General features: G+C 36.5%; 1 protein-coding gene across 3 annotated transcripts in view; it reads right to left on the bottom strand.

Annotated features, from left to right (window-relative positions):
• UPF2 (UPF2 regulator of nonsense mediated mRNA decay) overlaps positions 1 to 27,029 on the bottom strand; it is a 62,879-nt gene that overhangs the window by 16,216 nt on the left and 19,634 nt on the right. For all 3 annotated transcript variants that reach the window (XM_086745037.1, XM_086745028.1, XM_086745044.1), the window contains exons 7-17: positions 25,021 to 25,124; positions 24,441 to 24,526; positions 17,769 to 17,877; positions 16,440 to 16,553; positions 15,153 to 15,269; positions 9,122 to 9,307; positions 8,376 to 8,579; positions 7,470 to 7,745; positions 4,923 to 5,106; positions 1,927 to 2,066; positions 47 to 151 (exon numbers count right to left, since the gene is read on the bottom strand). In XM_086745037.1, the coding sequence (XP_086601163.1) occupies positions 47 to 151; positions 1,927 to 2,066; positions 4,923 to 5,106; positions 7,470 to 7,745; positions 8,376 to 8,579; positions 9,122 to 9,307; positions 15,153 to 15,269; positions 16,440 to 16,553; positions 17,769 to 17,877; positions 24,441 to 24,526; positions 25,021 to 25,124 (1,625 nt within the window). The remainder of the gene's footprint in view (positions 1 to 46; positions 152 to 1,926; positions 2,067 to 4,922; positions 5,107 to 7,469; positions 7,746 to 8,375; positions 8,580 to 9,121; positions 9,308 to 15,152; positions 15,270 to 16,439; positions 16,554 to 17,768; positions 17,878 to 24,440; positions 24,527 to 25,020; positions 25,125 to 27,029) is intronic.

The raw sequence follows: 27,029 nt of genomic DNA on the forward strand, positions 1-27,029 counted from the left end.
CAAAGATGCAAAAGTCATTTCACTTATGGAAAGTAACAATACATACTGTATTCTCCTCATCAGTTTCATTTTCCTTATTGGAGTCTGTAAGATAATCCGTGTTTTCTTCCTCCTCCTCTTCACCTTCTTCTTCCTCATTGTCAGAGCCCTCCTGAAATATTCAGTGTTTAAAATTTGAATACAGAATAATTTCTGACTGTTTTAAAACAAAAAAGACCACTTGGATCTGATTCCTCATACACATTTTCTGGACCTTTCCTACCTGCTCCCCATCTGAATCTGTTTGGTTCAGTTCAGTCTTACTAAGTTTGTTTGTTATATTTTGTATTTAATGTTTCAGTTTGAACTCGCTCAGCTTTATCTGGGAACTGCTAGTACTGGTTGATACACCAGGTGGTTGTGCTGAAACTCAGAGGGAACTCAAGCTGGAAGAATGGACTGACAAGAACTGGAAGTTCAACAGAGAAATACAAAGTTCTGCACCTGAGGAGTGATAACCCCATTCACTAGTACAGGCTGGAGGCTGTCCATCTGGAAAGTAGCTTGAAAAGAAGAACCTGGGGTCCTCGTGGACAGCAAACTGACTAAGAACCAGCAATGCACCTTGCAGCAAAGGCAGTGACTACATCCTGGCCTGCATTAGGAAAGAAGTGTCATCCACAGGTCAAAGGGGGTGATCCTGCCTGCCTGCTCAGCATTGGCAAGAGACACCTGGAGTGCTGCGCCCAGCTGTGGGTTCCCCAGTACAAGACACCTACTGGACTGAATCCAGCATAGGCCGTGAAGACGATTAAGGGAGACGTCACAGGAGGAGAGGCTGAGAGAAATGGCATTGTTTAATCTGGGAAACAGAAGGCTCAGGATGGGGGGAGAGCTTCTCAGTGTGTATAAACACCTGAAGGGAGGGAGCAAAGAAGATGGAGTTGACACCACTGAGAAGAGTCCCTGTGACAAACCCAGAGGCAATGGACACAAGTTGAAAAATTTCATTTAAATGTAAGTTAAAAAGCCTTTACTGTGATGGTGTTTCAACACTGGAACAGATTGCCCAGAAAGGTTGTAGAGCCTCCATCCTTGGAGATATTCACAACTTGATTGAACATTGCCTCAGGCAACCTGCTGTAGTGACTCTGCTTTGAGCAGGGGAGATTGAACAAGATGATCTTCAGAAGTCCCTGCCCCATCCTCCAACCATTTACAATTCTAATGATATTATTCATTTGTGTGTAAAGGCACAATTCAGCCAAACTTCAAATGCTGAAAAGTATAGACTGAAAGCAAGCTTACTAGTAAACCAACCAACCTAAACATAAGAAGAAAAAATGTTTCTTATTTCCTTGATGAACTCATTTTCTCATAACACTGCCATTAACATGTCAACTTTGCTGTGTCATAGTGACAAGTCAGAATTTCTATGTACACTTTTTTTTTATTGGCTCCATCATTTTTTATTCAAAATATTATTGGCACAGTAAACAAGGAAGGTTGTTATGCTCCATAAATCTTTTATTTATTCATATTATACAGGCGTACTCTGAACACCTGTTATTTTTCCTACACGACTACTTTGACATCTAGTCAATATGTTTGCTTCTACAACAGATAAAAAAAAAAAATCTGAAAGTGTTTTCATGCCAAAAAACTGAAGGCATCTTTTTGTTGAGAAGCAGCATATACCCTGAGAAAAGTTGTCAGGTTCAAGTTTCTGCCACAATTTCTCTGGAATTAGCTTCAGACACTCTGTACTTAAGTTTTTCATACATACAAAACTGCGATGGAAGTATCCTCAGAGTACTGAATGGGTTGCACACACGCACATTTCACCTGCTAACTCTGTGACACAGAAGGGCTTCAGAAAGTAACGAGTAATCAAAATATTGATTACTCATTGTTTTTATGCGAGGCAAGGTAAATGATTAAGTTCACCTCTTCTTCTGGCTCATTAACTTCACTTTCATTTCCAGATTGTTCTTCTGTCTCAGCCCCACCTTCCTCCTCCTCTTCATCCTCTTCCAGATTCTCTCCTTCCGTAATGGAATCTTTGGAATCTTTGTCATTCACAATTCCTGACATTTGGGAAAAGAGAACGAATTAGAAAAAGGCACTAGAACATAGTTAGAACAACAATTACAACACATTTAATTACGCAAGTTATATGTGGAAGATAACTACAGAATTTCATTGTTACTGAACACTACAAATTCTTCCAATGGGTTGTAATATTCAACTTCTGCATAAAACATTTTCTGCCTAATTACCTTACTCATAAAGGGTAGGAATTTCCCTGCCAGATAAGTAGGAAAACATTATGGATAATGTTTAAAATCTCCCATAGAACAGCAAGCAAGAAGCTGCACTGTGCAAACTGCTTCAAAATATCTTCAAACTAAACATGCAACCTTACAGAAACATGCACTGAAATATGAGTACTAAATTACAGATGCTCTACAAAACCAACAGAACCCAGAGGACATCAAGCCTTTGCAGTCAGTTCCTGTACGGCACACTCCTGTCAATTAACAGCCTTGAAACTATTTTCTCAGCCTGTAATAAACCTGACTCTTTTCTAATGCTCTGAGGCTGCACTTGAATCTTGGAAGATGTAGGTACCTATATAAAGTCTTTAGGAAACCAGAGTCTCTTCTTAAAGTATTATTCTAGAGTGCTCATCCTACTTGCAGACAGGACTTGCAGGTTTTACACTGTGCTTTAGTTTATCTTGCAATTTTTCTTACTGACCTATTTTTCAAGACGTTTTAGTTTACTCTGTGTGTAAGGTATCAAGCATAGCTCCCTAAACCTCTGCTTTCTTTCAGTGAGGTATCCTTCAAGGTAACACCCTAACCTATACCATTCCCACAGTACTGAAAAAAAGAAGTTTTAGCTTCTGTCAGTGCTTCCGTGTCCAATTTATTCTTAGATGTAGATTTCAATCAGAAATGCTTTCAGAGAAAATACTGAAAAATTGAGCATGGTTCTGATTGAGGAAAAAAATGAAGATCTGTATTTAGAGAATAGCTATTGCAAAAATTAAGTCATCATGTGCAAAAAAGGACAAACTTTCAGTATACAGTATTGTTCTCATACATTCCTTTAATTTTTTACATTAATTTACAAAACCACTTAATCTCCCAGAAGATCATGGCTTGAGCTAGCAGAAAGCAGTGCTGGTGCCAGCCTCCTGCAACATAGCAGATCTAAGCCAGAAATTTTTCAAAGATGTTACTAAGGAGTCAATACAGTTATTATGCAGTTTGTCATTCATATTTTGACATTCTACTCACCACACTTAGGGCTGGCCATTAGTGTAAAGTTTTTTGAACACCAAATGAACACAGCAGTTCTGTGCTCATGGGACTCCTTGTTTATTCTCTGCCACACGCAAAGAACAAACAGTAGGACACAACTCTTAAGCAGAGGTCTAGATTTGGACTATACAAGTGGTTTGGGACATAAAATACTTCAATTTTTTTTTTTCCCCCTCCACCTCCAGATGCCTTTAAGAAACGCAATAGGCAGACACACACAGAAATGTTTCTGCAGAAATTTGACTAAGATCACAAAGATCCACTTTATGAGGAGGTGAATTTTTAGAGCCATGCTTAAATTACACAAAACTCTGAAATAAAATGATTGGTATATACAGTTGTATGGTAGTTATTGAGTATTTGAGTTCTGTGTGAACACACAGACACACTCTTCCTCCTAAATTAATTCCTCCTAGAACAGCAGTTGCAATATTTTACCTAGCAATTATACATACTCATCCCATGGGATTAAAGGATTATTCTTAAAAATTGAACTCGTCTAACTACATGAAGTGCTAGTAAGGCTGTAATTAACACTTATAAAGTGTAAAATTTACACGTAAAAGCTTTTCATGAGCAAACCTGTCTTAAAGTAGAAATGAAGATTAGAAAACAACTCAATTTAATGAGAAATAAGCACAGCAGTATCCAATAACTAGTAAGAACCGATATGTACAGAAGGTTTACAGGTTAATACTACAATGGTAGTTTTAGAGACACACTAACCACTATTTTGTCAACTGAGCTGTGCTGCAAGCCCAACTTTTTTCTCCTGAAATTGACTGATTTTTAACATAGCAAGATTTATACATCACTGTAACCTTAGCTGGAACTACAAGCTAGCACACAACCTAGCCAGATACATTTGGGGGGAGGGGAACCAAAAAACCAACCAAACCTAAAAAAACCTCACCCCACCCCAACTTGAATAACCCAACCAAAGCTCCAATTAATGAAAAGGAAAACATCCTCTGGCCTCTACTGAAATGTAAAGCCCATGCAAAATTATTCCAAAGGAAGTGTAAGGCTCAAAGTACCTGACAGGGCTTTAAAAGCAAAATGTGCTCTCTCTTTTATTATAGCCTTGCAGTAATGCCTACTTCAACACAACTTCAGTCAAATCCAGAACTGGTAAAGGAACAGAGTTGTAAGCAACTAATCTACCAAAATGACCATGCTGGTTTCCATCAGTGCTCATCAACCATCAGGCTGTAGTACCTGAGTGTGCAGAAACTCCTTGCTTTTTGTAGCAGAGTGTGCTTCCTAAATTTTTCTGATGAAATTCAGTTTGCTTCCTCATCATTTGCACCATACTACTGCATATACTAGTATATATACACACACACGTACACTCCTTCTCTCCAAATACTACTATATTAATAGTATTCATATCAACTTTCTTTTTTCAAACAATCACTTTAGAGTTATGGAGATTCTATATGATCTCTATGGTGACCAGAAAAATGCAAAGAAGTTCACAAAAATATTTATATGAGAATAAAAAGATCATATCATGAGAATAGCAATAGTTACCCATAATCATCATACAAGAGGTAATTTTAAGAAATGTAGGAATTGTCAAAAAGATCTTATTTAGCTTGCGTATTTTCTTACCTAATTTTATTAAGAATTCTCGTTCCAAGTCTTGCACCTGTCTGAGAGCTTCTTCCAGAGAATTGCAGAGCTTTATCTTTGGTCTCAGCAGTTCCAGTGTATCACTGATCATATAGTCTATGTCTATAGGAAATGGGTGGTCTTTTGTCCAAACATCTAGACTTTTTTTCCACCAAACATACCGCTAGAACACAAAATATTCAAATAAATTATGTGCACACTGTAATTTATAAACTATTTAACTTACGAAGTTTGTAATGCCTAGCCATGCTTGCCCAGTAAAAAAATCAAAGTATTTCACATCACTACTCTTATTTCCTATAACTATTAGATATTTTGATATCACTAAACATTGCTTGATAATAATGGATATCATTATCAACTAAAATAATGGACATCATTATAACAGGCTGGACAGGGCTCTGAGCAACCTGATCTGGTTGGAGATGTCCCTGCTCACTGCAGGGAGGTTGGACTGGATGGCCTTTGAGGGTCCCTTCCAACCCAAAGTGTTCTATGATTCTATGATTAAGAATATGCTAATTTTATCATAACAACTTTTAGAAGTACAAAGACTGAACAAAAAAAAAAAAGCACTGAAAAGAAAGCGTCTTCTAAGGGTAGATTTTTTCTATAAGAGATGAGCACTTAATCAGCCAGCTTTCAATTCCTTCTTCCATATATTTTCAAGAAAATTAATTCCCCCAAAGGCCTATTATGGGGAGAAGGGGAGAAACATCACAAGAAAAAAAAATTAAGACTGCAGGTAGCGTGATGTGACTTATCCAGATTGCTTTGCAACAAATTAGCACATACTCCGTACAGTAAAATTGTAAAAAATAAATGCTGATCTTCAGTGAATGTAACACTAGCATTAAGAACAAAGGTGTTGCAAAAATTGCATCTGAAAATGAAGCAGGAGTAACAGAATGTTTATTTAAAAGGTGACATGGTCAAAAGGAACACTTGTTGAAATTGTAAGGTGTAACAAAAATATGACGACTTCTTCACTGATGAGTTTATTTGCTGTTTAAAAATAGGACTTAAAAAAAAAAAAAAAATCAATTCCAGTACCTAAAAGGGGCCCACAAGGAAGGCAGAGAGGGACTTTTGACAAGGGCATGTAGTGATAGGACAAGGGGTAATGGCTTCAAACTGGAAGAGGGTGGATTTAGACCAGACATAAGGAAGAAATTCTTTACTCTGAGGGTGGTGAGGCACTGGCACAGGTTGCCCAGAGACGCTGTGGATGCCCCATGCCTGGAAGTGCTCAAGACCTGGCTGGATGGCGCTCTGAGTGACCTGGTCTGGTGGACGGTGTCCCTGCCCAGGGCAGGGTTGGACTAAATGATCTTTAAGGTCCCTTCCAACCCAAACCATTCTATAATTTTATGGTGATGTTACATCTCAGATACAGATGAACGATATGCATCCTGAAGGTTTGAAATAAGTTGTTATCACCTTAATTTTTAATATCCTTGTTTTAATATAATTTAAAGTGAGAAGCAAAAAGAAAAAGAAATGAAATTCAAAGAGTTTTAGCATTAACTCTACGGACTGGAATCCCACATTTGCTCAGAGGAACCCATTCCAATGTTTAAGCACTCCTGTTATGAAATCTTCCCCCCAGCCCCGTTACATCTATTGAGCCAGAACTTTCCTTGCTGGAGCTTGTGACCGTTACTTCTCATCCTTTCCTCATGCATGTGCAAGCCTGAGAAGTATCCGATTCCTCTTTCTCTAAACACTATTAGCTGAGGACAGCAACCTAATTAGCATTCTCTTTTCCAAGCTGAGCAAACCCACAATGTGGGAACTGAGAGCCTCCTGATCGTTTTGGTGACCCTCCACCGGACTTAGCTTAATTTACTGATGTCTCTCCTCTCATCTGCCAGGGAACCCAGAACTGTAAACAGTGCTCCAGATGTGGTCCCATAAGTGAAAAGCAAAAGGGTAGGGAAAAAAGAAAAACAAACAACCAACCAAAACAAGAACCACCAAAACCTACAAAACAGCTTCCTCAGCTCACTGGCTACACCCTTGCCAATGCAATGTCGTATGCTGCTGGAACTCATCACCCTAATGGCGCAGAACTTAATGTCATGTCATGTTCATATAGTCCAAGAGTCCCAGCTCTACTCCTGCAAACCTGTTTTCTAGATAGATCTGATTTTTCAAAGCTGTTTGCTGTGCCAGGCTGTATCATTGCATGGAGTTATTCCATCCCAACTGGAATACTTGATACTTACCTTTCCTGGAATTCACAAGGTTTCTGTCAGCCCATTTTTCCATTTGCTGAGGCCCCCTGAATGAGGGAACCTAAGCCCTTCAGTGAATCAACTGCTACCCCACTGTTCTGCAAGTTTGCTGGAGCAGTAACATCTACATAACTGAACATACGCATCACTTTAAAATAAAACTGCTATCAGACAGACAGGAGTCTAAAAATTATAGTGCTAGAGAACAATGAAAGAAACACCTAACATATTGACCTACATAGCTCGTTAAAGAAATGTACAGGACTACATAGAACTTAGTTTAGCATACCTGAAAATATACAAGGAAGCAATCAAGTTTTCGTTTGCTGGATCCTCTGTCAAAATACTGCCCACAGGTATCAAGGATTGTACAGACTAGTCTGATTCTGAAAAGATGCTCTGGAGGATCCAGTGGACTAGGACTACCATCAGGGTTCACACCAAACGATGTGAAAGAATACAGAGTTCGAAATATTACAGCTGATTCCACCATTCGATAATTGTAAAGTTCCCCCAAAAACTTGGCACTGCTGATCCGTCGCTGGTTAAACTTTGGTTGGTTAACCTTAATCAAAGAACAACAACAACGAAAAAATCACTTCATCATAGACATTTAATAGAATCTTCCTAAAAGGTTATGAGGTTTTGTTTTTTTATTTTTATTTTACTTTATTTTAAATTGATAGAATTCGTTACAATGGAAGATGGTTATTTATAGCTGCATACATTACACAAAAATAAACTTTAAAAAGTACTGAGAGTATTTATGAAAGCTAATCAGCTAGTAGTTATTATAAAGTTCAAATACACTCAAACATACTTTCTCTTAAATCTATGATGATTTTTCACTGCCCAGAGAATTTTCTTAACTATAATTCCTATAAATATATGGACTAGTCTCCAAAGTTACCTGAAGTTGCATGAATCTGACTACATTGTGCAAGAAAAAATTGTATCCCCTTCCTATAGGAAGAGGGGAAAAATAACTGACCTAGTAATCTTTGCAGTTTGTTGGCTTTTTGGGGGGAGTTGTTTATTCAGTTTAAATAAGCCTACATAAAGCATACAACTGAGACTGGTAGAAAAGTCAAACAAAAATCCAGAATCAAGGACTCTTTTCTTCCAGTGTGATTACTTTGTTTTCCTTTCAACATAACTAGATGAGTATGGCTTAATAAAAATGTTGGTTGCTTACCTCCATTCCCAGTCGAATATCCTCTAGCACTCCATCCACAACATGGATTCCGACATCTTCTTGGTAAAGGACCAACCCTGCTAAGAGGTTGGCTACACAATGAATACTATTATATTTCACATTCCAGATGTTGATCATACAGCATATAACATAGTCTTTTACTTCTGCATCCTGCCAAGGCAGCTTGCGCATCTGTCTCAGGACCTAAACCAAGTTTTAAGACAAGCTTAACATTTTAGCAGGCAACATAGCAAGATCTGCACTGTCATCTCCCCTCTCTCACAGTTGGGATAAAATCCCTGAAAGCATCTGCAAGCAACCTCATTCACTTTTTCCAACATCCTCCAGATCTGCAGTAGCTATAGAAAGCTTTCTAGATCTAACGCAACTGCTGTTCTCTAAGTTTTAATCAAGCTGTCCAAATCTGTCCCATAATTTCCTTGCTCTTAAAGTCCGTATTTAACTGTAGTCTTTTACTCTGAATTTGAGCTATTTACTACAAAGATTCTTATTTCATTCTCTATTTGTTCAGCACTTAATGACTGTGGAGAATGCAGGTCCATGACTGGAGCTTCCATGCCTTACAACAGAAGAAATAAAACTATCTTAACAATCAGGAATACAAAAACAATCCCTCTTCCTTGCAATTAAAAAAAAAAATATATATAACTTTCAAAGGGCTTTGGGAGGGTTAATACTACATCACTTCCAGTAAAATCTGTATCAAAGATTCCAAAAGGATTTACCTTCTCCGTGGTGACCTTGGAGAGATCCTTGTAAAGAAGCTTACGAATATATTCCTGCAAAGGAGGACGTTTTTTCTTCACAGTTTTTTCAGCTGGCGGAGGATTACAGTAGTAATAGGCATTTTCTACCATTGTAACATAGCGTGCATCTAGATGCATTGCTTGTTTTTTTCTCATCATTTGTTCCTGGAAATAAATGCAAATAATCAATTAACATCCTCAAGTCAAAGGTTTTTACAGTTAAATCTGGAATAAAGGAAAAATGAAAGGTTGCAGAAAAGGAAGTTAAAAGCTTGGGTAGGGGCAAGAAAGGACAAAGCATATAGATAGTTCTCTGTTGCTATTTCCAAAGTAATTTTTCCTTATAATCCCTATTTTTAGAATGGTTTAGCTGTGGTGAAAAAAGTTTCAGAAAAGTACTTAGAAGTTTAACTTGAAATCCCGGTGTTACTGTGTAGATAAATGGTTAATAAGATTATTAGCCACTCTATTCAAAACATCGTTTTATTTAACTAAAGTAGCTGAAATACTGATTTCTTGACAGAAGCATAGTGAATCATCATAAGAGTGGCAATCTACTTTTCACATCAATATGCAACTCCAGAAAGTTTATACTGACGGTTTCACATGATTTTTTCAATAGTTTAGGTAATGGCATTTTTCTTATTTTACATGCTCTGTTGTTCCTGTTCACCCAAGCAGAATGGACTGCAAGGAAAACAGCACCTACCATAAAAGAGTATCTCAGTAAAAATCAAACAAGTTAAAGGTTAATACATCAACATTAATTACTGTGCTTAATTGTCAGGATTGTCCTCATTTTCCTCACTGAACACAATCTTTTCTCCATACTTCATTTTGTATATGTACTTTTAAGATTTGTGGGTTTTAAAAATTTCTTGGATCTAAAAATTGTGTACAAGAACAAAAGTAGAAGTTCTAAGCTACTGATTATTACAGTTAAAGATGCGGATGAGCTTAATTCCAATATAAAACAATATTTTACACGCATCTGTGTGTTTACATGTATATACGTGTGCAATTCTGTAAGTTTCAATAAATTTATGTACAACATATGATCACATAAATTCTAAACCACTCTAAGGTGGTCCAATAGGAAAATAAACTGCACTGATTTAGACTTCATTACTTAATAGAGGTTGTCTACACAGTAATTCACAGCACTAAAGAGATAAACAAAACTAACATGCAAGTACTGTTTCCTCACCACACGCAAATGTCAGTATATACATTCATGCAGTCCAGTAAACTACTGAAAACATTTTAAATCACTGGTGAAGAAGCACAATTCTTCACGCTGGTGGACTTTCCACTAAGCTTGAATAATTTAAAGTTTCTTTTACAAGGCAGGGGTTTAGTTTAAGTGAAAAGCAGAAGTACTCAAACAGCCCCTTAACCTTGAGTTTCAGCTGCCAATTCAATGAGGAAGAGTAGTTTTGTGTAACACAGTAACCCAACACATAACAATTTTCTTCCTACATCGTATGCATCTATTGCCAGGAAGGTCTCAATCCGACACCAGCCCTAAGGCATTTTATCTTTAACCTTTTCCATGACACAAATGGCCTCCTCTGATTCCCTGAGACTGCTCTTGTTTCTTTCCTGAGACCTGCTGGGAAATTTCTGTCAAGGAGTACCAAATTTACCTACAGGTACTTAAAAGATGCACAGCACTTAACAATTGAGTACATGAATTGTTTTGTTTGGGGAAAAATCACTTACAGTAGAAAGCTCCAAAACCATACAGTGTTATATATGCTAATACTTCGTAAATTTTTCACCTTTTCTAAACGCATTAGGAGGAAACACATCTTTGCTGCCTTAATGGTACTTATCATGTACAATTGCTCTCCCCCCTTTGCTTGCTGCTCGGTGTTGCTCCTGCGATAGCTGCTCGGGACGGGCTGCGTCGGTCATTCGGACATCGGGTGGTGAGAAATTGTACATTGTTCATTTTGTATATTTCGTAGATATTAATATCCTTATATCCTGTTAGCTTTGTAGTTTTTAGTATTTTTAGTAAACTCTTTTTATCTCAACCCACGAGTTTTCCTTTCTTCCCAATTTCTCTCCCCCGTCCCACTGGGTAGGGGGAGGGTGAATAAGAAACTGTGTGGTGATCCGGGCTAAACCACCACAACTATAAACTGAAAAATGAAGTGGGGCAAAGTAAAGTACAACAGAGAAAACAGCAGAAGGGCTTGCAAATAAAAATAATTCAAAAAAAAGCTAAGAGACATAATTATTATATTTTCTTGTTAGAGAAAGTTGCACATTATACCGCAAGTCTGAAAGTCACTGTAATTTATTATTTCTTTGCGCAATCCCAAACGTGTATTTTAACTCTCAGTGGATGGTTTTAATCTTAATCTCTATTAAAAACCATCACCATTTTAAGCAACTGTGTGTGTTTCAATGCTTTTTATTTAAGGCATCAATGCAGACGGTCAGGCAGGAATGAGGAACCACAACAATACACTGCCTACAAATAACAAAAACCTTGACACATTTCTGAAGAAAAAAAGCAAGACTTGCAGTCTAAAGTGCTTCAAGCTAATTAACTACTTTGGGGCTTCATTTCCCTAGGCTAAAATGAAGAACTAGGAAAATAAAGCATTGCATTTGAAGATTAAGTTTCTGGTTTTCCTTTGATAAAAGAGACCACAAACAACACTAAACTGTCCAAGTTAAAACAGTAATTTTTTTTTCTTATTGAGTAACAAAACCTATCTGAACATAGCATATATTGCAGACCCATTTCAAATGAAAATCTGATGACAATTAAGAGGTGATCCTCTCATTAACAGTCTTGCCACTCATCTCAGCATGACTGACAGTTAAATTATCCGGCTGTAATAAGATACTGAAACTCTTCACTTCCGCCTTCCCTTTACCACCTACACTACTCTGCCTTGTTACTTGTTCCAACAGTTTAAAAACAAAATTTTAAAAATTCTTAAAAGCAGACTACTGTTACGGTGAATTAACAGTCTCATTCTAACTACAATTAGTTTGTCACAGCCTCTGTCTGTACAATCTTCTCTCACCATTTCAACTCCATCTATAAAAGGAGTCACCTCGAGAAATGAGCCACCATGTAGCTTAAATTCTATATGTTTATAAATACAACTGATCCTGCTCTAAAACTAAAAAATTGTCTAAGTTAAGGGACTAAAAATGCATCAGAAGGCTTTTAAAAGCAAAACTTCAAATATTCTTTTAACAAGACCACAACCGTATAACACAAGAATTTTATATTTTAATATGATTACATTACAGAAACATAGATCAGGATAATACTGATCTTCCTTCCAAAGCATCAATTCAAGTAATCCAATTCAAATAATCCATTTATCAACAGACCAATCCTAGAGCCAAGTTAGTTTACATTAATATTTTAAATCCCATAAAGGACACTGAATTTGAAAGACTTGCCCAGAAGAATGATTAACGGGAATAAGCATTGCCCTCATAAAAGAAGAATCTTTAAATAATTTCTAAAACCACAAAACCAAGATGTGATCATTAAGTGTTTATCTAGAATAAGTCACATAGTGCTGCTGAGTTTGTAGAACTCTTACAGAATGCTTTACTTTAGAAGTAATAAGGGAAAATTAATTATTTTTTAAAAATTCGATTCTTAACTATGGACCTTCTTCCACACCAGGACAAAGCTATATTGTTTTTACAGGAAACATACAGCCTGTTTTGTATCTTATTACATAACACATTGTCAGCAGTAAAGATTAAGACCAGTAATTATTTGGAAGATCAAGGCCTTAATTCTACCCATAAGAGTCACCGATGAGATCAGCTTTACATTTACTTAGATTTCTACCATAAGATTCTAATTCTACAGCTCACATTAGCTGGTCCCATAAGACTATGGCCCAGTTTACGTAATACTGTACAGTCAAAACTGTACAGTTTCTATAGAGCACCATTAGAAGATACAGCTATTAAGATGGCTGTAGAATATAAATCTGTTTAGCCTATCTTACATGTTAATCAATAGATGTTCCAAACTTAACCACCAGGTCTATCTTCTCCTGCTCCCTCCACGCATAAGAAAAGACTACTTATCTGAAATCTTGTAAGGCTTTAAGCCACAGTTAGTGAAACAGTGTTTGTGGTTTGTCTTGCACTTCACACAGTCAAGCTATGCTCAGCATTCATCCAGCAGATTTCAGCAATACAGCTAACAATCGGTATTTTTTTAGTGCATAAGACTAAAAGCAGTCAACTAGGGAAAGCAGCTCTGGGAAAGGTGTTTAATTTTTCCTGACTTCTAAAATTTTTATTAAGTACAAAAAAATGGTAGCAATGAGTAAAGTGTCTTTTAAAGATAATGGAACAGTGTCTTCAGCGGGAAAATACTTTATTATGGAAAGGAATATATTTAACAATAAAACACATCAGCTGGTAAACCTTTAGAAAATTGAGAGATTCGAATCTTTCAAGATAAAAAGCACTGCAACAAAAAGCACGAGCCAAGAACTGGCAGTTAATTTGTCCATCTCTTTCCTCTTGTGACTACACCACCACACTGCATGCTATGACACTCAGAGAGGTTCAGAAAGAAACAGCATTTTCTGGAAAATAAATTGTACAACAATATACCGAAGTATGCAACAACTGCTCCTCCATTAACGCTACAGAATGAGGGGCTATCAACTCACGAGAAAGATCTGTCAAGTGTAAGCCTGTGCTATGATAAGACAGGAGATAAATACAGAAGAGAAAATGGTATAGCACAGCTTAAAAGCTCTGTCTCTAGAGATTCCAAACACGTAAAACTGCTCCCTTCCAGAAGGTCAAGCTATGTCCACTTTCTCCCCCAAACTCAGCGACTTTCTTTACTGCAGATACAGATCCATGTTCTTCCTGAAGTACACAGATTTGAAGGGAACATCAAAACATCTAGTCAAACTTCTAATACAGCATGCTTTATTAGTTGGTCTATCTGCTTAAGCTGCTCTGAATTTAATGCAATTTCCTATTGCTAGTATCTATCTTTGAAGGAATTCTTCAGCTATGTTTGACTTAGTCCCTTGCCTTGCACACAGAGTTTTAGGATTGTGTCTCAAGCCAGTAAACACATTGTTCAGGGCTCAAATTCATAAGCTGTAAGAGACCCAAAGCTAACCCTTGTTATTTTGAAATCTTTGCCAGTACTTACCTAAACTTATGGATATCACTTCTACTCCTGCCTTAATTATCAGTTTCTCTTTCTAAAATCCCTTCCCTCTAGTGTCTGCATGAACTCGTTCTTCAAATTTAGAACCCCAGATTGTTACGCAGGGCACAGAAACCACCTCTTCCACAATTGTCTTCACCTCCAGTTTAAATATCTCCACTTCTATTCACTACCATTTCTCCCTTCAAATAGTGTCTCAGGCATGTTCAGGTACAGCCACTACATTCTTTCAACCTCATCCTCTGCTTCTGCCCCACCTCTGAATTATTTGTAGTTCAAAAGCAAAAGCTTTTTGCTTCAGAGGTTTCATTCTTTGTTTACATTTAAGACACAAATTCACAGGTCAACTGGAGTTCTCCAGAATACTTTCAGAAAGCTATTCGCACAGGAGGTGCAATCTCAGAGCTGAGACAACACTGGACAGGCTATAAATACCAAGACGACACAAGTCCATAGGATGACAAAGGCCGACAGCGTCAAAGCAGCCCAGGACTTAACATACATGACACCAGTCCATCTCAACTTCTTTCCACAATGAGGAGGCAAGGTTTCAGGAAAACCAATTCATTCTCCACCCACACTTATCTCTGTTTTTATTAAAGAATGAAGAACATTATCCTGCTTGAACATTCAAGACAAATCTCAATGACAGTTTTCGCTTACTAATGCTCAAACATTGTAACTGACAATTAAGATATCAGTCACAATCATCATTATGGTCAGACTGCATCACAAAGCCAGAAAATAAAAAAAGTAATTGGTTTAATTCAGTACACGACACCCTCTCCCATAAGACGACAAGTTTTCTCTTACCAAGAGAACACTGGTTCTTAAGTGAGATTCTGGTGACCTAAAGAGGAATCTTCCACAGGTTTCCAGCAGGGTACACGCCATTTCAATATGGTGATGAGAAAAGTCTGACAGAAGCATCTGACACATTTACATAAAAACACAGTGTGTTAAACATCTTTTTCAGCTGCAGAAAACAGTACATTCTATCTACTAGATTTTACATTATTGCAACGTTTCATATTCTTTAAGAAAAAAATGCAAATTGATTTCATTTATCAGACGTTAACATAATTCAAAATACTAATCTTATTTTAAAAGTATTATAAGAACACTCTAGACCTTAAATTTAGGCTCCAGAAACCAAAACCCAGGATGCTTCCTAGGCCTAGCATGAAAAGACTACAAAACAAAACAAACACTACAGTCTCTCCCACATCCCTTCCTACTCTGTTATATCTGCTTCAAAATTCCTGCTGCTAGATTGGAAAACAACCAAATAATCTTGCACAGGCACACAATAATCTCAAAGCACATAAAATTTAATTGTATTGTTTAAGTTAAGCTACAGCTAATAGAGTTTTACATTTTACAATGTTTTACAGAGAGGGAAAATGATGAGCGAGTATAATTTTTTAGGAATTCAGCTTTGATACCTAATGAGTCAATGAATAAAAACCATTCCTAGAGGAAGTGATCTTAACCCATGAGAATCTTCAACCACCTTCTATAAAAGGCACTTTTATTTTTAAAATCCATTTTTAAGTTTGTGACTTGACATCAAAGATAAGTTTGAATGTTTATCAGCACGCCAATTGAGATGACATGGCCAGCGATTAATGCCTTCCAAAGACTTCCTTTGTTCCTCAATAAACAAATGCACCTGCTAAGACAGCATATAAGCCTCTCCCCACATCACTGGAAACCCTTCTGCCTCTAAACCCTCCCCCCTTACTGTTATTTTCTCTATAAAAACATTAATTGAAATCAACATAATAGAAAGAAAAACTCACTTCCAGTTTTGCAAGATATAAAGTAGATGAGTAAGCAGCAAAGAAAATTATTAGCAATGTGGTTATGTCCAAAGGTGGAAGTTTATTTTAATATATTCCTACCACCAGAAAAATTAAAACATTTTAACTTCTAGAACAGCTATAGAGTCTCCTCATACACAGTAGCAACAGACATCAGGGTTTAAAACATCGTACGCAATGAATTAATGGATAACATCAGCAATAGGTATATGAAGGGGAACAAGATGGAAACACATTATCAGTATATACAGTAGTATAGGACAATCACAACACTAACCTTTAAACAGTGGAGAGTATCGTTTTTAGAAAACATCTTAAACTTGGTAAGCTCACCAATAAATCTCACAGTTTTATTCTTTGTTTCAATGTTGATCTGGTCCTTTTTTCTTACCTAAAAAAACAACCAAAAAAGTATTTTATTTTAGGCCCTCAAAAAATAACTACCTCTTATAAATTACTTTGACCCACACGTGCACAATAAGCTTAGGAATTTAGTAGTGTTTGATATTTGTTTGGTTCCTTATGCTCTACCTTTACTAATCACCAGGTTTCCTAAAAGTCTCTGTGCAACCTTGTTTCTTCAGAAACTTTTGAATTTATTTCCCCATCCCCCCACCTCCTCAAAAAACCGAGTTAGACACACACATCAACCTAGCCACCCTCCTTTTGCCACAGTGAAGTAATGACTAAGTATTCTAGAATCTTTTTTTTTTTTTAAAAATCAGTAAGTAGTCTCTATATGAATAATACCACTTGTGTAGTAAGGAAATATTAAACATTATTAAACCTGACTTGAAAAAGGTGTCAAAGTGCAGACTTTTTTCCCCCTCCTTTTTTTGTCTTTTAAAATTACTGACATCCAGCATAATTTTACTAACAACGTACAAATTTATATCTATATTTAAACACAATCTGCAAAACACAAAATTGTATTTCTCCAAGAGAAATAGCTTTTCCTGAGAACAAACAGTTAACTTCAGATAGTTAATACTTAAGTAAGTCAGCAATTCACACATTTTTAATGTCAATATTAGAAAAAAATTGAAATATCTGTGCCATAAAACTCAGAAAACAGTGAAGGAATCACCATTGTGTATGATAACCCATTTGATAACAAAACTCAAAACAAAGCAAAAGAAGTAACACTGAAAAACACGTTTGTGAGGAACAGAAAATTATGGCTGATTAAAATAGCAAAAAATAATTTGAATTAAGCACTACAGTACAATAGTAACCACTATATTACAACAGTAACCTTGTAGAAGGAACATGTTAGAATAGGTCAGCACTCATTTTAAATGCAAGTTATTAATTTACAGAAAACTCTTAACACAGTTGGAGCACAGTTTCTAATTTTTGCAACTTTTGTTGTAACTATCGTACAGTTCATTTTAATATATATGCAGACATATATAGTAAGTTCTGAAAAAGTTTTTAAATGTAGAAATCTAGTATTCTAGAACAAATCCGGTCAGAAAACTGAAAAATATTCACTGAAATTAAGAATTAACATCTATATAACATCAAACATTATTTTATTCCTCAAAATGATGACTATTACAGATTGGTTAATTTGAATGCAAAAAACTAGACCAACAAAACATACATGAAATCTGAAATCCCCCTTCAGCATGGAACAAAGATCTTCTGCTACATCAGACATACAGGGATGCAACGTGGCAACCAGTCTTGCATAAAATGGTAGCAAATCCAACCTGCAAACAAAAAAGATTATAAAATGGACAACTAATTTATAGACAAAAAAAATCAAATCTATTTATGGCTACAAGTACGGGTACCGTTTTAATGTGAAAAGAATGAATGTGCATACAGTGACAGAACTATGCACATGCAGTTCTATACACTTCAGATTGCAATGTCACTTAAAAATAACAATACAAGAAGGTATAATACCACATCCTATTGGAATCCTTCACCATTAATTTCATTTCAAAACTACTGCCTTAGGTGGAATGCCAAACATCATCTTAACTATGGAATTTGACCTTTAAGAAATTACCAGACACAAACAAAATACAGACCCCTCTCATCACGCAAAATAAAAAATTCTCATAGACAACTGCATTTGTTATTGGGGTTTTTTGCGTTGGTTTTTTTTTTTTTTTTGAGGTCTTTTGTTTGTTTATTTTTTGTTTTTAGGAGTAGCAGCAGACATAATCAGGAACACAAGAACCCCTTTATTTTTAAGGTAGTGAACTTCTAAATTAATGTAAGGGTGTTATTACATAAAATAAAGCTGAGCAGATGTGATGTGGCACCTTTCTCCTCCAAAACTCAGCTAGTACTCCCACAAATGCTAATATTTCAAAGTTTTCTAAAAAACTTCCCTTATTTTCTTTTCTCTTTCCTAGATTACATGCCTTCATACCCATTTCATAGTAACACATGTTTTCCCTAGGGAATTTTAGGGGGTAATTTCCTTAGTTCGTACTTTGTTTCTTTCCATCAAAGACTATCTGGTTGTAAAGATGGGATAAATGCCCTTACATCTGGTTTGTGGCATTGTGTAACAGGACACAGACTGTAACACAGCTGCTTTGCATAAATGTGCATGTATCACTTAAACGCAGAGAAACCAAGCTACACTTTTAGGCCTCATAATATCATTTCACAACCTGAAGAAAGTATTTTTGTTTTACTTCCAGAACATAAGTTAATGCTGTAAACAGACGAACTGTATAACAAGCCTACTGTTTTAATTGGAGAGAAACGTCCTAAATTTGCATGCTTCAAGTGACAAATTGCCTGTAAGGGAAAAACGGATGTTGAGTTTACAGTTTATGCAGGATTAAGGATTTCCCTACTGCTAGAGGGAAGGAAAAAAAGAAAAAAAAAAAGGGAAAAAAAGAAAAGAAAAGAGATGCTGCCGAAAAAAATCTAAAAGCACAATACATAGAGCTTGCCCTGGCACAAAGTAAAACTGGAAAACCATCAAGATAAAAACTTCAAAACAAAGCATACATGATTGCCTCCCCGCTCCTTTCTACTGCTGTGTCACTGGAGCACATTTCCAAGATCTTTAATATCCACTCACAAAAAGAAGGATAATTATGTATTTAAACTTGTGGATTAGAAGCATCAGAATACACTACCTGAAAAAGGCATAGCTAAGCAGCCCCCTGATAACACATAAAACTCCTGGTGAAACATTGTAGGTATCCCTGTTACCCATTTAACAGGTTTTTATTCTCTCTTGTTTATCAATAACTGAAGCAGTATTTACATTTTTCAAGCTTGTTGGAACACACAGTCAAGGATGACTAGCCACAGCAAATTACTACAATGTTATTAAGCATTTAGTCATTAACTCTCAGAGAAGTGAAAGTCTCATTACTTGACACACACATACAAAAGCTAAACTAAAAATGGACTTTGGCTGAACTGAGGGGTGCATTTTAATTGAGGAGATTTCTGTATGGCACCTCTTTTAAGACAAATCACAGAAATTTTTATTCTGGTCTGAACAAGTGCCTACCTGCTGAGAGCTAATAATATCACCTCTGTAAACTGAACATACCTGGGGAAAAATTAAAGTCTTAGAGCACATTGTTGTTATTCACTCACAGAACACAAAAGGTCTCTTCATGGGGAAGAATACTAAGGCCGAGTATTTCTAACTAGGTGAAATATAATAAGGAAAAGCCTTGAGTCAATTACTGTGAAACTGGCAGAGATTGAATCCATTCCCTCTCTCACAGGGGACACAAAAATTAGTGTTCAGAAGTGAAGACATTGCAGTACCAGTGGCACCATCTACTGGTACCTGCACTGAGGCTAATCTAACTAGGTTTCCTGTTTTCTCCAAATGCATTTCCTTTTCTTGAGAAGGGGGGCAGATATTAACTAAAAAACCCACAGTATTGCTTTCTCTTCCTGCTCTTCTACACTATGAAGCAAGATCTAGCATCAAGAATGAGTCAGTCACTCTCTGAAGCCTATGTTAATCACCCTGAATATAAACTACCACAGTAAAAACCCACTACTTCTGACCATCGTCATTCTGACCACACACCTTGGACTGAGATTTAGTCAACTCTGGACCACATCGACTGCAATTCAGTGAAATACCTAAGAGTAAATCTTTGTTTGTAGAATTTCAAATGTTAGTTTACTAAAAAAAGTAAAGTGATCAATTAAAGTCCTAATTGCAATTTCGCTGGAAGGGGTGCATCCAAAATTTTACACCTAGAAAGAGCGAAGGGAGCATTTTGTATATTTATTAACTGGGATTTGACTGGAAAGACAGCTGGAAGAATGAAACAACAGAGCAAGAACTCCTGCCTCTAGATAAATGCAGTGTATTCTCAGGGCCTGAACAGGTACAGACTGCCACCCACACTGCTCCGTGGGAAGACAGTGATACTGTGGAACTGACGTACTATCAGAATCACACTTTTTGCTTTTGTTTCTTAGCCGTGGCACAAACTCGTTATCTCAAGCAGACCTCCTCGATTTTATCCTCAAACGAGAGAAGCTACTGAAACACTAAGTCAACTTCAATTGAACAAAAAGGACCTTGCTACTGAGGATTCTCAGGATAAGAAGCTGAAAGAAGGTAGATATACAGAAGGTTCACATCTTCTGAGCTAAAATGTTCAGAACTATTTAACACTCAGGAAGCAGCTAACTTCTGAATTGAGAATAGCCAACGATAACCGTAATAAGTTTCCATATGATGGACACTAGATCTCCTGCTTAGTAAACTCACAACTTCACATATCACTGTAGATGAGAATGGCAAAAAAATCAGAAGGCACAACAGTCCCTCATTACTGTTTAGCATTTGTCTAGAATTGTTTAAGGTCTAAAAAGATATTTTAGATGTCTTATATTGAAGTTGAAAGAATTTCACAAAATTGCAGTATACCATTAAACAGAAAATTATGTGTATTTGTAACAGGAAGGTAATTCAGCTAGATAGCAAAAGAATTACATAACTGCTCTAAAGCTACGAGCAGTACGGGTTAAATGACTCTACTGTCACTTTAGTGCAAACTATGTACTCCTGAATTAAAAGGTTAACATTTAGTTTTAAATCAATCCTCCAATGCAAATCTGAAAGCTGCTTGTAGACTAGCATTGGCAAAAAAAAAAAAAAAAAAAATCTTTTAAAAAGGCTTTCTGTTCTGTTGAGTTAGAGGTTCAAATCGCAGCTGAAAAATCTAAATGTGATCCATTCATAAGTATTCAACAGAGCAGTGCAATGATGTTGTATTCTAACACTAATCTACAGTTAGCTGAGGAAAAACTGCCCTTTTTTGTCAAATTAAGTTTTCTATCTTAAAGAATCCTGCATTTGTCCCTATCTATCCAACCCAGTGGGAGTAAGAAAGCTCCCTGGCAACATAGCGTAACGACTTTGACTTTACACTGTCTGCGGTACTCCTCAAACATGAAACTGGTTTTGTACTTTCTTGGTTAAGTTGTTGTGCCTGCACATTTCCTAAAACTGATCTCTCAAGAGAAGAAACAGAACTAACTTTGTTACTGAAATATCTTATTATGGCTGCCAACATAATAGCTCCACTTAGATCACATTATCTGGTATACTTAGAAACTAAACACTTTTGGAAAATACAGTGCTCTATCTACATCCTATAAGGATACTGTTCCTCTGAACCTTTCACAAAAAAAAAAAAAATCAACCAAATCTTCTCAAGACCATAACCACAATGAGCTTTCTTCTCCCACGATATCCTGTTGGGATATTGCCAAAACTCCTGGAATTAGTAAAAACTAGTATGCAACAACATACTAGTTGAATAACAGAAGGTAAAGAGCTACCACTTTGGAAGACATACACGAAGCAAAAGCACTGTTAATGTATAGCTTACACAGCTTCAAAGCAGTGTGTTCAGTAATTTTCTAAATGGATTTGTAGCATTTTACAGCAACCGTTAGTTCTGTGTGCCATATACACACCTGGAGCTTTTCCACAAGGATTATAAATGTTGATCTCAAGACAGAAAGTGGAACTGCTCCTTTATCAACTGCAGTAATAAAGCTAAAAGCTCAGTCAACACCCTGTTCCTCCTGCTTAGTAGCCCCGAGATGGGCATCACTAATGCAGGCAAGAGAACAAGCAGACATACACAACTGAAGATCTTAGAACTGCAAGCTAGAGTATTCATCAGTTCAGTAGGTCTCAAAGAGACAGCAGAAAAAGGTATTTTAAAAAGGAATTGTACATGGAATATTAATATTTCTTAATATTAAGAATAATATTTCTAATTAAAGAACAGTGATCAACTGAGCTATTCACTTCAGTATCAGTTCCAGCTATCAGAGAACAGAACTGTCACAAAGATAGCAGCTCCCTGAGTCAACCACACCATCTATACTTGTCTATTGAGTTCTTACAGAAAAATTAATATTTTTAAAAATTATTATTTTTAAAACAAATTTGTAGGATAATGGAACTACCACTGGGAAAGAAAAAAAAAAATCAGTGGCAATGTGGAGACTATATATGGGTCTGGCAACTTATCTAGTACAGCCTGATCAAAGAAACTTTTTTTTAATAGCACAGTACAGGAATCTAACTTCAGCTTTCATAGTATCTGTGAAACCACACCGCTGAATTGACAAGCCATCATGTTGTTGTTCTTTGAAACTATCTTTTTTGCTGTGCACAGTGTCAAGAAGTTTCTTTGGGTCATTATCATCTAGTACATTTTAATGGATTATGCAAAGAAAATCATGCATCTTCAGAGGTTCCAAAAGTTATTGATCAGTTTGAGCAATCTGGAACCTACAGCACCAGGAAGAAACACAGGGCAGTGGTACAAATATTACTGTATGCTCAGAGACCAGCCAAGAACCTATTTCCATTTTGCAAACAAACAGGGAAAATTCTCTATTATGGTAGAGCTGTAGACAAAATTAAGTTATCGTGCTGATTTACATTGCTGTAGATGTTCTAGGCAGTAGGAAAAAGTTCTTCCAAAATTGTGTTCTGGTGCATTTCATGATTACCAGTAGGCTGGTAAATAGAAGTGTTATAGCCTCTGTATCATAAATCTGGCCCAAAGAGCACTTTGTTACACTTAACACTTTTAGAGAAAAGAATAGATAAGAGAATGAAAGATTATGAGCACTTCTAATTGCAAAACTAGTTTCAACATAGAATCAGGTTAATGCACACAGTCAGCAAACAAACCATTGGTTTATATACAGCTACGAGAGTAGGGTTATTAGCACAGCAGATGCTTATTACAGATGGGATGTAGAAACAGGCTACAATTAAGGTTGAAAACACTGCAAGAAGTGATTAAAGTAAGGAAAACAAAACACCAAAGTCTGTTTTTTCAAAGCAGCAGGCTACACAAGTCTTGAGACAAAACCAACACTCAAACCATGTTTTTCCCCCCCTCAGTGTTAAAAGGGAATGAAATAAAAATGGTGTGAACTGTAGCAGGAAATCCAAGATGATGATGATGAAACATTTGAAACAAAAAGCAGCATCAAAACAACCTCTCAGGAGAAACAGGGTAAGGTGGAGCAAGAAAAGTGACTCCTTCATAATTGCACCTACTTAAGGTACAGGCTTACCAGAGAAATGTATTATTCTTCCAATGAATTTAACATGTTTATTTTAACATTTGCAATCATTCTGGCAAGGAAGGCTGTTCCTGTAAGTGCAGGGATCTCACTTACACAAAGAAACACAAGGAGAAATAGCAAAACTCTGCATGGATAGATTTAAACAGACAAAAGAGGCCAAGCTCAAACTCTTATACTTGCTTTCCCTAAACCAGCCAGCCTAGAACCAGCTCTGTTTTAGAAGATACAAGGCTATTACAACAGCAATGTACTATATCAGAATTAATATATGAGAAATCCTCCCTCCTAAACTGCATTATGAATAGTTAGAGCACAGATTCTTACATGAAAAATTCAAGTTCTCCTGAATGAACTATATCCTTCTTTTTTGACAGAAGGTAGGTTTTGCTATTGTTTTTATGGTTAAAAAAAAGTCATTAAAAGATCCACTATCACATACAAGTGCCAGAAAAGAGAAACTGATTATTAAAAAATTTACACTGCTAAGGCAAAATATTGTGGTGAACTGCTTGATCATTAAGCCTAAGTGTTTCTTTGGTGCTCTAGCATAAATCATTCCAGAAGTGCACATCAGGAATAAACAAACGCAACTTGGAATATGGACTGGTCTTCAATAATTTAAACAGTTAAGAACATACACACATATGTTAAATAACCAAAGGGTGGATCCAGCTTGTTCCCCTTCAGTTCTTACCTTTGTCTAGGAACTATGAAGAGTGCTCGCACTAGTTTTCTTCTGTTGGCTTTTGTATTCATATTCATGCAAAAATCCATTGCTGCCTATAAAGAGAAAAGTCAATAAAATACTTCACCTTTAAAGTAGTGGGTTTTTTATTTAAAGCAATACAGTACACTTTTCAAAAGCATCTTTTTACAGAGCTATTCCTGCTACATGCAGCTGCTTTAAAAATAACTGTAAAAAAAAAAAAATCTTCATTTTTGTCTACAACTGACTTAATTAGAAAACAGGAAGAGAGACTGATTCTTTGGATCAGCACAAGGAAAAAAGTAGCTTTAGGTAATTTGTCAGGGAGTGACAAGAGGAAAAAAGGAAAAACCCAAGTCCACTTCTAAAACAAACTAACACATAGGAAAATGGGGAGATGAAACTAGCATCACAGGGTATTTGGACTACGTGAGAAAAAGAAAATATTTCTTCCAGGTTAAAAATTAATTCAGCTACTGCTAGACTCCAAAGCTTCAAATCTTTATCCTCAATCTGATCTAGCATTATAGCTTTTAAGAGTGGAAAAAAATGAAAATTATTTCTATACCTTGTCTATGAGGTCTCTGTTGACACAATTTGGAAGCTGCTGAAGAAAAGCATCTACTATAAGTTTTAAGTGAGATCCAGTACTGGCTTCTTCATCCTCTTGTTCTAACAGAGTGAAATAAACAAGTAGCACAGATCTTTAAGCTATGAAATACAACAGTTTAACATCACATTCCCCAAACAGTGCATTTACAATGCTCAGCTGTTAAATATTCAACCACAGATTAAAAAAAAAAAAACCACCACAAAATTTCATTTTTTAATTAAAAAGAAAAAAAAAAATCCAGTGACTGTCTATGCCAACAAGAGTCAAAAGCATCACCTTTAGAACTTGTCTTCCCATTCCTGAAGTTCCCTACCTCTGAATTTATACTGTCAGGAGCAACAAACAATATATATTCCTAGGAAACTATGGTAATTTCTTTACATGATAAAAGGAGGACCACAAGAAGGCCTGAACAAAAATAATATGGGAAAAAATCCAAAACACTTAATGCATTTGTGGATTCTACTTTTTTATGTATGCTTGCCCAGCAGGAGAACTAGAATTTTTAATCAAAAACGTCCATTAAGGCCATTCTTTCATCCAGTACGTTCTTGACATCTTTTCACTTGAGGCTGTAAAAGCTAGAGGCCAGCTTAATTCCATCAGCTGTACAGAAATCGGAGCAGAGAACCATAAAGCAACAGGGATGGAGGATCGGTCACGCAGCAATTGCAAGGCAAGTGACAACCTGTTTGTCTGGTAGATGCTTCTGTGTAATTTGCAACATAGGAAGCAGTGACAGTGACCTGTATCTACTAATTGAGTCAGTAACACTACTTAAGCAAGAGACTACCATTGAAATACAGTTTTATGACATCAACCATAAAGGTCTCACCAGACCAATCCCCCTACAGTTACCCTTTAATTGCAAAAAAGTGTGGTATGCTTAAAAATTTTTCAAAATTTTTGAAAAGGCTGGATGAGGCTCTGAGCAACCTGATCTAGTCAGGGATGTCCCTGCTCCTTGTAGGGGGGTTGGACTAGATGACCTTTGAAGGTCCCTTCCAACTCTAACCATTCTATGATTCTATGATTTTACTACGTCCTAAAGAGCCTAGTTTGCTCTACAGTACAACATGAGCCAAAACAATGAGTTATAACACAAGCACTTGGAAAGAACCCTTCCTTGGCCAAAGCAATACAAAAGAATGCTGCTTCCTGAAAAAGGAACATGATGATGCTTGGTTTCCTTTCACTTTGAGGATGTTCAGCAGTAACAAGAATACCTAGGAGGTATCTGAAAGCAGAATAGAGACAGACCGACTTCAAAAAGGTGAATATGGCACTGGTGAAATTGCACCCAAATAAACTACAAAATACCCAAGACTTGGTAAAGGTATGTTGTCTTTATATGTTATCCAGAAGCGTAAAACTAGCATAAAAGACTGAAGTTCCTTTTTCAAGTTACTGAAGGGTAAAGAGAAAAAGACACTGCATTAAAGGCCTTTCTTTTTCTTGGGTTTTTTTTTTTGGAGACAGCTGGGGCAGGGGCTGAGCTTAGGTAGAGAAACACTAAGAATTGTTCCAAGGAACACTACCAGCTACCTCATCTTGAAGATGCTAGAGATTAAAGCAGATGACATTGCCTCCTGTTTTGCACAGGCAACTAGAAGTCAGAAGAACAAGAGAGGAAGATTCATTAAGAAAGGAGAAAGACAACGAGGGAGCTGTTCCAGACGCTCAGGCAAAAGAGGACCGTTAAGTTTTAAATTCTTAATGGAACCCTGACTCTCTCATCACCCATATACTCAGAGTTCACCCGGATGCATGCAATAGCTCAAACCAGACAATTTCTACTAGCAAATCTTGTTTTAATGCATTTTTTCCATTTAGACATTTATAGCCACACCTTCCTGTCTCCTTCTGATGTTCTTTTATCTTCCTCTTTTTGCCCCCTACATCAATTAGTTGTCTCACCTCAGTTTTCTAGTCAAACTGACTCAATGCTCTTTCAATAAATTAAA

The sequence above is a fragment of the Chlamydotis macqueenii genome, chromosome 1 (assembly GCF_036417535.1).
Source record: "Chlamydotis macqueenii isolate bChlMac1 chromosome 1, bChlMac1.mat, whole genome shotgun sequence".
Lineage (NCBI taxonomy): Eukaryota > Metazoa > Chordata > Aves > Otidiformes > Otididae > Chlamydotis > Chlamydotis macqueenii.